Consider the following 15,026-nt stretch of genomic DNA (forward strand, 5'->3'; position numbering starts at 1 on the left):
TAGCCTAGACTATTACAATAGCTTCTTAATTGGATTTTCCCCATTTCCTCTTTTACCATTTTCCCTCCGGTATATTTCTATAATAGCCATGATGGTCTTTTCCAAATAACCATTTGTGTCAGCGTTTTATTTAAAATCTCTTCAGGGGATTTCTCTTACACAGGAAGAAAATCCAGATTCCTTGGCCGCCAGGCCACCTGCATGATATGGTCCTTTATCCATGTATTAAAATACATGCTACCCCTGTCATGCTATTAAATAGCCACACCACCTGCTTCTGTTCTTAGATGTGCTGTTTCTTTCTGCTTGAAGGCTTTACAATTCATTCCTACTCCTTGATATGTATTTTTTTGAGACTGGCTCCTTATCCTCTTAAGTCTGGTCTTTTTTTTTTTTTTTTTTTAATTTTTATTTATTTATGATAGTCACAGAGAGAGAGAGAGAGAGAGAGAGAGAGGCAGAGACACAGGCAGAGGGAGAAGCAGGCTCCATGCACTGGGAGCCCGATGTGGGATTCGATCCCGGGTCTCCAGGATCGCGCCCTAGGCCAAAGGCAGGCGCCAAACCGCTGCGCCACCTAGGGATCCCCTTAAGTCTGGTCTTAATGTTGCCTCCTTAGAGTGACCTTACCTTTCTCCTAATTAGCTTTTCTTAACCACTATACCCCGTCCAATGTTTGGTTTATAACCGACACAATTTGTAGTTACATGTTTGTCTAATTTATCATCTCTGTTCTCCTTTAGTTCTATAAAAAGAGGGACAGTGTCTGTTTTATTCACCAAGGTATTTCTTGGTACTTAAGAGTGCTCAAACATTTTGAATGAATGGAGAAATCAATATAGTATGCTCTTATTAAAATGTACTACATATATGATCTGTACTCTCTGATAAAAGAAGAAATAAGACATCATGTCAACCTTTAAGCATTTGGAGTACGTAATATCATGGAAAAATGAATTCTTGTACTTTTGTAGTAATAAAGACTAAACTTCAGTTTGGAACTTTTTATTTTTTAATTTTTTTAAAGATTTTATTTATTTATTCAAGAGACACAGAGAGAGAGAGAGGCAGAGACACAGGCAGGGGGAGAAGCAGGCCCCATGCCGGGAGCCCAACGCGGGACTCGATCCTGGGTCTCCAGGATCAGGCCCTAGGCAGAAGGCCGCGCTAAACCGCTGAGCCACCCAGGCTGCCCAGTTTGGAACTTTTATTTTATTTTATTTTATTTTATTTTATTTTATTTTATTTTATTTTATTTTATTTTATTTATTATTTTTATTTTTTTTAGTTTGGAACTTTTTAAAGTGTACATTTAAACAGTGAGAAAAGGAATCCTATTAATACCTATTCAAATCTTGTCAGATGGTCGCATTTTAGATCTTTCAGTAATTAAAGCTGACTTAATCCACAGTGCCTAGGCAATTCAGTATTTTATTATTTTAAGTTAAAATGGAATTGGTTTTAGTGGCAATTATGTATAGTTGTTAATAAAAGCTCTTTAAGAATGGGTTAAAAAGTACATGAAGAGCCTGGAGTCAAAACTGTTCTTTTGAAGAGGCTGGAAAGTCATTCACAAGACTGGTATAATTTGTTTGAATGATTCAGAATCTAGATGAACATTGAAGGAAACAACAGTCCCTTCATATATTCATAAGTGGAAAGGCAATTATTTGCCTATGAAATATGTATCACTTTAGATATATTTTTGCTTCTGAGTAACCAATCATGGGATAATACTTAAAGGATGAAAATCTTGTATTTTCCATTTTCTCACCTTCTACATTACTCATATGATTAAGTAGTTAGTCAAGAGGAGATAATCAATACAGGTTACGCAGTAGAAGGATTACTGTTTTCTTCCACAAAATTGGCAATGGGCTTTGCTAAAAGTTTGGGTATGTATTAGCTTTTCCCATTTCTCCTTTATTCTGCCTCTTCGAGTCTTTTATAGCCTCCCCAAATTTGTTTTCAGATGACACTTCTTAGGGAAAAAACTTAAAATGGAAGTATTTGTAGAGAATATGAAAGAAAGAGAGACAGGGAACCTGTCTTTCTTACTATTCTCTTCATCCAGGCAGTCTTAGACACCTTCTCAGATGCTTCTGACTTTTCCCACAATAATTAAGGCTTAGGTTTAAGTTGTGCAAAATCAACAATGCATTTATCTGTAACGTGCAGCTAAGCTAGTTCAGGGCCAGTATAAATACAAACTCTTTAGGTAAAAACAAAAACCAGTTTGGTTTGGTTCATGTTTTAAAAATGAGTAATATTTTCTCATATTGATTACTGATTTTTCTCTTAGAGAAATGAAACATTAAACAGTTCTCTCAAGAATCAGGTGGTTTTTACCTGGCATGTTGATTATATGAAATGAACTTTTGGTGTAATTGTGGCAGAATTCTGAGAGCTAATCCATTCAGGAGTTATCAATAACTGCGTGACCTGTAGTTTTAAGTTCATTCAGTTTGAAGTCTAAAATTTTAAGTGAAAAAGTAAGATGCTTTAATTTTTATTGTTACATTTCAGTACAGTTCAATACAGGCATGAATCAATATAAAGGTAGTTATAGAAGTTTACCTTTTAAATGTCTTAGCAGAGTTAGATACGCTGGTCGGGATTTATTGTGGTGATCTTAGAAGAATGTCAGAATCATTCCTATAGTAAATAGACTTTTTGCTAGGAATAGCCATATGTAGGTTGGTTTAGCTGTTTTTCAGATGTACTCTTAAAATTCACAGTCTTCCTTTGAATGGCATAATCGTAGCAGTCTGGAAGAAGAGGGATCGGGATCAGCTATATCTTTATGTATTTGTGTCTTCTAAAAATTACATAATAATGATATTATACTTAATATTCACCTTGAAGTGCTAGACACATACCATCTGGTGAATCTCTAGAACTAGAAAATAAAGATTAAAATGTGAGAGATTGAGCTTTTTTTTTTTTTTTTAAATATACACACGAGAATCATATTGAATAAGAAGAAACCCCATTGTGGGAATTATAAAGAAAAGTTCACTGCCCTCAATCCCTTTACAGTTTATCCTGTAGTGAAGCCCTAACCCCAAGAGGTTGGTTACCTTAGGAACTGTCTCTAGTCCAGTCTGGATATAGTCCCTCGACCATTCTGGCTGGACATTAGTCTTCCTTCTTCTTCCCTTCTTCCTTCATGAGCATTTATTGGTAAATCATTTGTGATACAAGGTAGAAGAAGAGTACTTTGTCCATCCACCAAATGGCCCTTGAATGGGGCTTATTTGGTAACTTTACCATATTGTTTCGAAGTTAAAGGACTTATTTAACTTCAGATAATATGTTTGTCAGTTATTTATTTATTTATTTATTTATTTATTTATTTATTTATTTCATGTTTGTCTTTTAAAAAGTATTCTTTTCACTTCCATCTAGCCTCCCTTTAGGTTACACAGACAGGATCATTATAGTGCCTATATGTTAACTTATTTCTTAAAACACAGCATGCAGGTATAGTCCACATTCGTGTATTTTTATTCATTTTGTGCTATGTCCATATCTTCCTTTATAGTTCTTACAGTCTGTCAACTCAGTACATCTTATTTCACACTCCATCAGGATGAGGTACACTTAACCTAGGGTCAGGTTTCAAGGAACGCAGTGTATAGCATATATGTGTAAAGGCATTATAAAGCATTTCGTCACACTGCCTGGTTCAAAACTCAACTGCAAATGTGTGATTTTGGACAAGTTAATGTCTTTAAGCTTCAGTTTTATTATACAAAACATGTAGTACAGTGTCCTACATGATAATCACTCAACGAATCTTAATAGTTATATCATTTGTAAAATTCTCAAAGAAATTTATAACCCCCCAAACTTTGAAAATCCACTCTACTTGACTTGTGATTTTTCTCTTTCACTTTGTTTTCCTCATTTCTATACTCTTATCACTTGTATAAATGGTAAGAAGACACTGCTACTTTATTGTGATGTTTCAGTTGAATGTGAGGAAAGCTACTTATTACTTAGTACCTTGTAGGATATAGACTTTGACAATATAAGTTAATGCGAGATTGTCTGGAACAGGTGACTGATAGGTCCTGATGTAATAGTGTACCATCAGCCATGTTTATTCAGCTTTTAGTCTTTTTTTCAGAGGGAAATGACAAGAAACATTTGTTTTACAGAATACCATTACTGTTTATATCAGAATATTTGGGGGCAAATAATAGAAATCCATCTTGAACTAACTTAGGCAAAATGAGGAATTTAATGTAAGGCTCATGTAATTTTATTAAGGACGGGGAGATATCTAGGCCTTAAGGACTAAAGTGCCACCAGAAGGTATTTTCTATTTTTGCTGTTCTAAGTAGTGGTATCCTTTTTAAGATCAACTTTCTATATGTGCTGTCAGTTTCCAGGTCTCCAAAATGTACTGCTTTAGATACTCTGTTTCTTTAATTGCTGATGGTACACATCTGGAAACAAACTATGGCCAGGTTTGGGTCATGTCCCATTCCAGACCTGTGGCAGGGAGGGAATGCAGTGATTCCAGTGGGATCAGATGATATATATGTGTATATATATAGTCCAGAAAATGAGCTCTCAATCAAAATACATGCTTGGAATGGAGGAAATATTTCCTGGAAGAAGCTGAATATGGAAATAGAAAGAGAAAGGATTGGGGTGAGGAGGGGGCAGACAACAATGAATTAGCCTTATAAGATATTTGTTAAATCTTATATAATACATAGTAGGGACATAATAAACGCTACTTGAATTTGAAGTTGGGGATTCCTCAGCAAAATTTGATTTTGATTTTTACCGTAGTTGTAGCTGTGTTTTACTGCAAAGATATTTACTTTTTACCTTAGATCAAGTAAGATACTTTCCATACTAATGTCAAACTCTGTTGTATTCTTCAGTGGGTCTTGATTGTTGCTTAGGAACCTGTTGCTTTCTAACTTGATACTGGGTGATAGGTTAAGTTAAAGCTTAATGCCTAAGCAAAAGCATAAAACCACTATATTACTCCTTGTTTTTAAAATTAAGCATTTTCTTGTTGGAATAGGCAAGGATATTTTGTTTACACATGAAGCCACCTAAAATTAACTTTGAAGTTTATTGGAACTTTTTAGGACTTTACTGTTTTTAATTTTTTGGTTTTTAATATTTGTTAGAACTATTTTTAGAAGTCCTGTGAATGTGTATCTGTGCACAAAGAGTGTCTGGAATACCGATTCAATGTCATCAGGACCTCTTGATCATTCTTTACTCATGGTTAAATTCTTTTTGATTTCTTTGGGGTCTCAAGTTTTTTCTTTACCACATCCACTAATTTAGTTTAGGTTGTAATTATACTACATGTAAACAATAGCAGTGGATTCCAACCTAGCTCTGTCTCTGGCAAATTAGATCTTTCCCTGCCAAAGTCCATCTTGAACATTTTATTATGTGTATAATTTTCCCTAAGTCTTTCCAATGTTAATCACTGCTCAACAGTTACTCTCAAATGGAGTCAAAAGTAGGGTATAACATTTACTACTAGAAACTAAGTATAACTAGAGAAGGTAGGTAAAAATACCAGGTTTAACTTTCTTATTTTAGTTACTACAATGCCTTCTGCTCTAATCAGGGTAATGCGGGTATTCTTTTTTTTCCTGTACTTGTGCAGTAGTCATTTGCTCTGGCTTAAATGACTTTATTTGCCAGTTCTGTTACGATTTCCTCACATTCAATCAAGTCTCCTCCAGTGTACTGTGATCAACCACTTTTGACTCTCCTCTGTTCTCTGCTTAGCCAATATTATAAGTGGTTTTAAATTTTTCTTTAAGAAATGAATTGTAAAGTGAGTCATATTTCTTCTTCTTCCTTTTTTTTTTTTTTTTTTGAAAAAGAACTTTTAATTACTTTTATAAGCAGAACACTCAGTAGTGTGCCCTTAGCTCAGTTTGGTGGTCAGTTCTTTAGCCTTTGCCTTTTCCTGCTTGGCAGTATGAACCACCTACTTTGTACCCAGAATGTTGCCTCTCCAGTGACAGCAGATCTCATTATATCTGTTATTGTAATTGGTCCCGATACCTTGCACCAGCTTAGCCAGAGCTTCTTTGTCTTCTGAGTTCACCTTTGTGAAGGCGACAGTATTGCAGGTCTTCCTGTGGCACAGATGGTCCAGCCTGGCCTTCCCCTTTTTACAGCACAGGGCAAGGTAGAAGACAGCCAGCTCAGTGGGATCCACAGCATGTGCAATCACTACCAGCTGAGCCTTCTCATTTTTACACTAAGATGGTGACAGTATTAACCCCTGCTGGGAGGACAGGTGACCTCTTAATGGGGACATTCTGCCTGGGCCAACAATCTCTGCTGCTTCTCTGTGTCTTTGATCTGTATTTGTGGGCCAGCTTAAGCAGTTGAGTAGATGTTTGGTGGTCCAAAGCCGGGTGAACTGGTTAATCCCAGGAGGCAGTTTCAGATATTTATAAGAAATAGCCCTTCGCTGCTGCAATTGGATATAGCAGGGACATATGACAAAGTAGGTGGGGTCCCTTTTGGGCTGGATATCATGTCCCATACCAGAATTCTTGGGTCTTTTCTCAAATGGATCTACTACCTTCTTGGCTTCCTGTTTCCTCATGACAGCAGGAGTTGGGGCCATCTTCTTACCCTTAGCCTTCTTTTGGCATCTTGGATGCCTGGAAGAAAGCTAAAGTGAGTCATACTTTGTAAATGCTTATCTAGGAGGAAAGAATCTTGACCTAACCATGGACATGAGACATTCCACATTCCTGAGAGTGATTTAAAAACAATTCCTTTTCATGCACTTAGTATGTCACATACTCTTTTGACACATAACTGAACTAGGTGTCAGGTGTTAGTGATAAACTTTAGTAAAGATAATAATCAAGCTTTATTTTCTCCATTGGAAAGGAAATTTGCAGGTATACCATGAGATACATGATTCTAAAGGTAGTCCGATACCAAGAGCATCAGTATTACCTGGCTCATAGGAAATATGCATACTCAGTCTCCACCTCTGCCCTACTGTAGTAGAAACTTTGGGGTGGGGCCCAGCACTGTGTTTTGATAAACTCTAAGGTGATTCTGCTGCTCTTGAATGACAGACCAAAGGTAGAGCCTGAGGACATGTGATTCATAATATATCCATTTTGTGTAATCTTTCATAGTATCATTATCTCGCTTATAAAAATTAGAGGTAATAGCAGTCTATATTAAGGAAGTTTTAAAGATGAGATAAATAGGAAGTGCTTCATGAATTCTTAATAAATGTTAGTTGCAAACTTACGTTGAGGTGGGTTTTTTTTTGGTTTGGCCCTTACACTAGTGACTTCTTTGGCTCTTGTTCATAGTAGTGACTGCCATTGTTATACATTCTAATTTGTGGTACAGAATGAGTTCATGGGAAATAGGAGCTGGGGTTAGGTCTAGGTATTAATAGAAAATACCTGTCAGAGCATGGTCTTTATTTCTACTTAGTTTTCTTATTTCTAAATAAAGGTAGTAAATACTCCCACTGGTACTTTTAAAAATCTGTCAAGATTACATAATATTCTTACTCTACTATTGTTCAGGACAGAGAAGAGAATAAGATAGTGGAATCAAAGTACTTACCACAAAGGCCTGGCATATAGAAGACACTTTATGGCACCTGTTTCTTCTTATTGTGTATACAACCAACCTTTTGTATATCTTTCTCTTACTCCATTTTCTTGATTTTGAAGTTCTGCTTTAGTTCTTAAATCCTGATCTTCTAATTCCAAATTTCTGACTCCTGTACCAGGTCCTTGGTACGTAGACCAGATAGCTGCATGAACTACGTCTTTGAACACCTCAAGCACTGTTTGCTATTGCACTTTAGGAAACACAGTAGGAGATGTCAGTTAAGTATGCCAGCTGGTCATTCAGCTGGAGTGGTAGTTCCTTACCTGATAGCGTTACCACCATTCAGGTTGTGGCTGCTGCAAGTCATCGATCAGGGCTCTCAGAATTTTCTTTTTATAGTCAGAATGCTTCAATTTCCCTGATACTTTATATTATCACTTGATTACTAATTAGAGTGAGTACCTTCTATAGCATGAATACCTTCTGTAGAAAACTTGATTTCATTGCATATGGATTTTTCTTCATTTTACCCTCAGAAGGTATATTTATTATGGATTGATCCCTGGTTGAGGCAGCATGATATACTTATGAGTGTGGGCTCTTGGAATTAGACTTGAAATCTGGCTCTACTACTTATAACTTGTATGATTTGGGGAGAGATTGCTTAATTTCTGAGCCTGCGTTTCCCCATCTGTGGGTTGGAGGTAATATAACAGTTTTGTGAAATAGATAGCAAAGATTGCCTAACAGGTTTTATATATAATTTTAAGTAACCCTAGAAAAGAAAGTATGGCTAATAAAACCCAGTATTATTCCTGTATCATTACCATTTTATTTTAATATGTTTGGACTGGGCTGTGAATTTCATCTCCTTTTCTGAGTATGTTAACTTAGTTTCCAATCTCTCTTCTAATTATATTTTCCCACTCCCAAATTATTTATGGTATTTTAAGTGTGAGCATCTGTATATAGTGTTGACTGTCAGTATACATTTACTGAATTGATTACACAGAACAGTTCTAAACCAGTGTCATGTTTTATTATGCTTAAAGGCTTTGTTGTTAGCTATTGGAATTGATTAGTCTCTTTTTTTTTTTTTTTTTAATTTTTTTTTATTTATTTATGATAGTCACAGAGAGAGAGAGAGAGAGAGGCAGAGACACAGGCAGAGGGAGAAGCAGGCTCCATGTACCGAGAGCCCGACGTGGGATTCGATCCCGGGTCTCCAGGATCGTGCCCTGGGCCAAAGGCAGGCGCTAAACCGCTGCGCCACCCAGGGATCCCTGATTAGTCTCTTTTAGAAATTCTTGAAAGACTAGCATTTTCCTGGATTTCAGAATTCTTTTTGTTCACCTTTTAGGATATGAGAATTCTTGATACAGTTCTCTAATAAGATAATCTCTATGGAATGAAGATATGAATTACACGAATATAAAATATTCACCTATTCAGAAATTAACTTTTTATTTGGTTTATTTAGGAAGGAGACATGCCAATTCATGAACTTCTCAGTCTTTATGGTTATGATAGTACTATTCGACTACCTGAAGAAGATGAGGAGGAGGAGGAAGAGGAAGAAGAAGGTGAAGATGATGAAGATGCTGATAATGATGATAACAGTGGCTGTAGTGGGGAAAATAAAGTAAGAATATATACATTTATTAAGATTGTAGTCTTTATCTTTGTTGAAGTAAAAATTTCTTAATTTTGGAAGTCCCCTGTAACCTACTCCTGAAAAATAATAGTTTCATCTGTGTCATTCCAGATTTCTTTTGAATGCCTCTTCTAAATAAATTTATACCAACTTTAAAAAAATACTACTGCTTTTTAAGTAATAAAAGCTATTCAATTTTTTAATTTTGTTTTGAAATAATTTTAGATTTATAGAGCAATTCAAATATGGTATAGAGTTTCTCTGTACTCTTCATCCAGTTTTCCTATTTATTTATATCTCGTGTAACCATGGTATATTTATGAAAAGTAAGAATTGATACCATACTAGTTAAACTACGGGCAATTCAGATTTCACCAGTTTTTCCACTAATACCATACTGCATTTAGTGTATTTATTTTAGCCATTTGGTTTATTTGGAATACTGTAACTTTTCCTCTGCAACAATTTTCCTTACATCTTAAAGAAGTTTATTATTCTACAGGAAGAGAATATAAAGGACTCATCAGGTCAAGAGGATGAAACTCAGTCTTCCAATGATGATCCCTCACAATCTGTTGCTTCTCAAGATGCCCAAGAAATAATCCGCCCACGTCGATGTAAATATTTTGACACAAGTAAGTGTCATTAGTTGCTAATGTTTGGATAATTTTTACTAAATATATGATGTAAAATGGCACTTCTTTTCCATTCATCTGTTTGAATTCATTTTACTCTCAAATCTGGCTGAACAGTAACGTATTTTGTTCTGGGTTATTCATTTAGCAGTGTTAGGGCCTTGTTGTCTATGAGTAGATTGCAGAGATTGTTGTGTCACTACACTACTTGATTTTGAATGTGTTCCTTTTTTCCTTCCTCAACATTTCTTTAAATTTGTCTCATGACCATCTTTTTATTTCATCTAGTCTTTTCCTCAGTTTTCATTTTCTACTTTCTTTTCTCTTAGCCTTTTTAAGCTATATTCATAAGCATTGCTTTCTCTAATCAGTGGCTCCCAGTTCTCAAAAAACTGGCTTACTCTTGAGGTGGTAATATGTTATACACAGAGAACTCTTCTAATTTTACTATGGTTGTGATCTAGTCAGAGATCTGCAGTAGTTGAAACAACATTTAATGTATATAACTTGGATATTTGCATGCTTCATCTACTCCATGGTGTTTCATTCTAAGCAGGAATCATTACTATGGATAACAGCTCTTTGATAAGAGAAAAGCAACCATTAGTGTTATTTAAACTTGTTTGGATTTCTGTGCTTTAAAAGAAAGAAAAACATTTGAAGAACAATAACCTCTCATGAAATGTAGCGATCTAATAATTGATTGAACATGGCTACTGCTTCCTGTCAATGATTTCTGATACGTATTTAGTTTAGCAGTGAATGTAGTGCTGCTAATGATATTTTATTGTGAATTTTGATCAATGATTGATACACTTAAAAAGCGTATCAGTGTAAGGAAAGATTACTGAAATTGTGTTAATATTAAGTTTGGGGAAAACTTGGTATTTTTCCTTTTTCTCTTAGGTAAATTGCCAAAGTTTGCTTAAAAGTGGGATGCTAAAAAAAAAAAAGTGGGATGCTAAGTGACTGCATTTTTAAAACAATATTTATTTCATACTTCTGATCTGGTATGTCAGTTATGTATGCACAGAAGCTCTATATATACTGCTTATCTTAGCTTTTCCATGGGAAGATTTAACTTGTATATGTAATATTACCCTTTTAAACTTTGTATTCCATTAATTTTTTTTGTAGAAGATCATTTCCTGAGAATACAGTGTTCTAAGATTATCCTAGAAAGTTTTTATGGGTTATTTTGCTTTGTTTAAAATGGTATTATTTGGTCAGAAATATCTTAGTCCTATTCTGCAGATACTTTTAGGCATACTTAAATGTTTGATAGTAGATATAAAAATAATATACAGATGTGGATAGGATAAATAATTATTTTCTAATACTATCTTCTTTTATCTAGATAGTGAAATAGAAGAAGAATCAGAAGAAGATGAAGATTATATTCCATCAGAAGACTGGAAAAAGGTAGTTAGAGCCGTATTTTCCCAACATTTAGGTAAATTAATATTAAAAAGCAAGTATTATTTTACTAGCTGTATATTGGTATTGTTGAGGTAAGCCCTTTTGTGACATTTAAGTGTTTCAAATTTCCCCTTAATACATCAAGGTGAGAAAAATATTTTTTTACAAAATAAAATAATGGTATAGAAAGAATTTGACTTTTTTGAGCAAATCAGTCTCAAACCAAGAATAGAAATTGAAATTTTTAATTAGTGCTAATTTAGATATTTGGGAAAGCATTTGAGGCTTTGGTTTTGTTAAGTAGATTTTAGTAATTTAGATTTTTAATTATAAAAGTGTATGACTGTACAACTTAGTTATACAATTGAGTAGAAGAATTAATCTTAAGCTGTTACAAAGCAGTGGTACTAGGAAAATGTGTCAAAATGTCATGCAGAATTGATTAGAACAAATCATTTATATAGAAGAAATGAAGTCATTCTTACTAAGCTAGCTTACTCGATTTTGCTCTATAAAACTGCATTGTTTTGTTTTGTTTTTTGCTGTTCTTTTTCCTAGGTCTGATTTTAAATTTAGTGTATGAATAGTCATTTCTTTGGAAGCAGAGTAGCTCTGAACATCATGTTGAGTGGGCTTTCTGCACTTTGTTGTACTTGTTATTTAGTTAACACTGTTGAGTCTTTCCTGTGGCTTTTTTGTTGTTGTTGTTATTTGTGGTGGTGATAGTTTATAGTTTTTGGTTTGCCTGGAGCAGACTTATAAAAGAGCTGACATCGTTGCTGATTAAAATAAGGGAACATCTCATACTTACAGAGTTTCTATTAGGAAGAATGAAGTATTCAAATGAACTTGGACTGGGCTACCCAAGGATTGTAGTCTTCTGCCAGAATTGATCCATTTCTGGGGGTCCAAGGAGATGTTTAGAAGAGAGAGACTGTCTTTCAGTGTGTTAGAATGGTAAAAGAAGGTGTCAGTTAGAATGGGAGGGAAGGTTAGCCCTGTACAGTATGTATTAATTAATTTGAGTGAATGATGAATGAAAAATGAGGCTGAAGACCGAAAACAAGGGTCACAGAGTTACTGTTTATGTGACCCATTGGGTAAGTGTTCTTCACTTTTACCTGATTCCTACACTATGCAGCAATTATGAAAAAAGCTAGCAACCTTAGAAGTCATCTTAAACTGTTATAAATTCAAGTTTCTGTATCTTTTAAACTATTCCTTTAAACTTTATCTTCAACTTAAATTGTTTTTTGTGTCTAAAATATATAATAGATTATTTGAGTAAGTGTTGAATTATTATTTCATTTTTATTTATTTTATTTTATTTTAATTTTTATTTATTTATGATAGTCACAGAGAGAGAGAGAGAGAGAGGCAGAGACACAGGCAGAGGGAGAAGCAGGCTCCATGCACCGGGAGCCCGATGTGGGATTCGATCCCGGGTCTCCAGGATCGCGCCCTGGGCCAAAGGCAGGCGCTAAACCGCTGCGCCACCCAGGGATCCCTTATTTCATTTTTAATGAAGGAACAAAAGCCCAGAGTAGAGAGACATAAGGGAATATTCCTTTCCTCAGGAAAATAACGTAATAAAACAGGCCATAGTAGATCTAAGCTATTAATATGATTTTGGTATAGTAAAAATTGTCAAGATTCAGATTCATCATCTAAGGCTTGTAAGATAGTGAATTTTTCTATTTTCTAGAAGCTGGGGTAGAGGAGACAGCTTTGAAATCAAATTTGAGTCTAGGCTATAGCCTCAGAACTTAATAGTGCAATCCTGAGAAAATGAATTTTTTGAGTGTCATCTCCTCACATACAATACAGGAATAAAAATTAGCCTTTTCAAAGTTGGTGAGGATTTAACGGAAATTACACATAAGAGACTTTGTACATAATGCTCCTAGATGCTATTTCCTTTCCCTTCCCTACAGAACAAATCAGCAGGTAAAAAGAAGTGCTCTAAATTCAGTAGGAAAAAGGAGTTGTCTTATTTTTGTACTAGTCCAGAAGCTCAAACCTGGCTCCATGTTAGATCACTTAGAAAATTTTTAAATTCTGATATCCAGGGACTTTGTCCTGAGATTCTAATTTAATTGGTTTGGAATAGATCCAGGCATTGATATTTTTAGAAGTGCCTCAGACAAGGAGGGTTGAGAACTTATTTTCTGGTAGGCATTGGAAGTAAAGGTAAAAGAGGCACAAGAAATGATGATAGGGTACTCTTTTTTTTTTTTTTTTTTTTTTTAAATAAGGAAAGAAAGTTCTCCTATAAGAGTAAATTTTCATGTGATACTCTCTTTAGAAAATTGACTGGTTTTCCTATATAGATGTAGCAATTAATTACAAAGCACATGTCTTTGGAGTTGTGCTAGATAAAATGAGATACATATCAATGGGTTGACAGAAACAAGAGAGGCACTGTTTAAATCCTAGGAGTTATTTAAACTTTTTTTTTTTTTTAATTGATTAGAGAGTGAGAGCACACACACATGGGTGGGAAGAGGGGAGGGAGAGAGAATCTCAAGCAGGCTCTGCACAGAGCCCTACACGGGGCTTGATTTCATGACCATGAGATCACAACCTGAGCTGAAACCAAGAGTTGGATGCTTAGCTGACTGTACCACCTAGGTGCCCCTAAACTATTTAATCGCTAATCTTTTACCTTAAACTTGCAACTTTTCTGCCTAGGTCTTCATTTTGAAAACATGGTGAATTTATTCTTAACATTTAGCGACCAGATAAAGGAGGGTCTGTAATCTTGATCCCTCTGTTTTGTAACATCTCATCGGTGGTGATCTCATTATCTTTCTGAACAGCCAGTTTCCCCCTAATCTGTGATTTGACTACATAGATTTGATGATCATGTTTCCTAAAATAGGATTTTAATTATGTTTTGGGGAGGTTACTTTTTTCATTTTGTACTGTTTTTATGAAAGTCAGGCACTATCCTGCTTATCCATTTGGTTTAGAGTTTCATACATTTGGCCTCTACTAAGCTTTATACAAATCCTTTTTGTTACTTTAAACCTGTAGTTCTCAGACTGAAGTCTGTGTTGGAATCACCTGGACAGCTTGTTGAAATACTACTTCCTGAGTCCCATCCCCAGAGTTCTGGTTCAAAATAGGTCTCAGGTGGAACTTGAGTATTTACATTTCTAACAATTTCCCAGGTGACTCTGATAATGCTGACCCAGGGTTTATAGTTTAGAGTGTAAATATCTTAAAATAGCTGAATTTAATTTTGTTTTTCAGGGTGTTTGCAGTTATCTTATTAATTGAATTATAAGAATTCATTTTTATTTCTTTTTCTCCATATTTTGAAGTAAAGCTCGTATTCATTGTGTATATTGCATTACCCATTATTACTAATGTTTTCATCCAATCATATCCAAGCCCTTATCTATTGTTAACTCATTCATCCTCACAATACTCCTCTGAGGTAGTTAATTGGTTGTATCTTTTATGACTGAGAAACCATGAACACTTTACCCAGGAAAATGGTTAAGCTAAAAAATGGATATAAAATCTGTGTTACTGGGTCTTACCTAGTGTGTTATGTTATTTTTAAATAGGAGATTATGGTGGGCTCCATGTTTCAAGCAGAGATTCCAGTCGGCATTTGTAGATACAAAGAAAATGAAAAAGGTGGGTTATTAGTAAAGTTACAAAGCTTAAATTCATGCTTTCGAAGTGATGAACTGTTACTTTATAGGGAATAA

The 15,026-nt window shown here is 34.9% G+C and overlaps 1 protein-coding gene across 20 annotated transcripts in view; it reads left to right on the top strand.

The window, feature by feature from the left end:
* The window catches only part of MIER1 (MIER1 transcriptional regulator), a 59,221-nt gene that overhangs the window by 22,038 nt on the left and 22,157 nt on the right, over positions 1-15,026 (top strand). For 15 of the 20 annotated variants that reach the window (XM_077892206.1, XM_077892207.1, XM_077892210.1 and 12 more), the window contains 4 exons: positions 9,077-9,238; positions 9,735-9,885; positions 11,243-11,307; positions 14,880-14,952. In XM_077892206.1, the coding sequence (XP_077748332.1) occupies positions 9,077-9,238; positions 9,735-9,885; positions 11,243-11,307; positions 14,880-14,952 (451 nt within the window). The remainder of the gene's footprint in view (positions 1-9,076; positions 9,239-9,734; positions 9,886-11,242; positions 11,308-14,879; positions 14,953-15,026) is intronic. The other 5 variants (XM_077892211.1, XM_077892218.1, XM_077892221.1 and 2 more) reach the window with 2 other exon arrangements.

The sequence above is a fragment of the Canis aureus genome, chromosome 3, assembly GCF_053574225.1.
Source record: "Canis aureus isolate CA01 chromosome 3, VMU_Caureus_v.1.0, whole genome shotgun sequence".
In the NCBI taxonomy this organism is placed as follows: domain Eukaryota; kingdom Metazoa; phylum Chordata; class Mammalia; order Carnivora; family Canidae; genus Canis; species Canis aureus.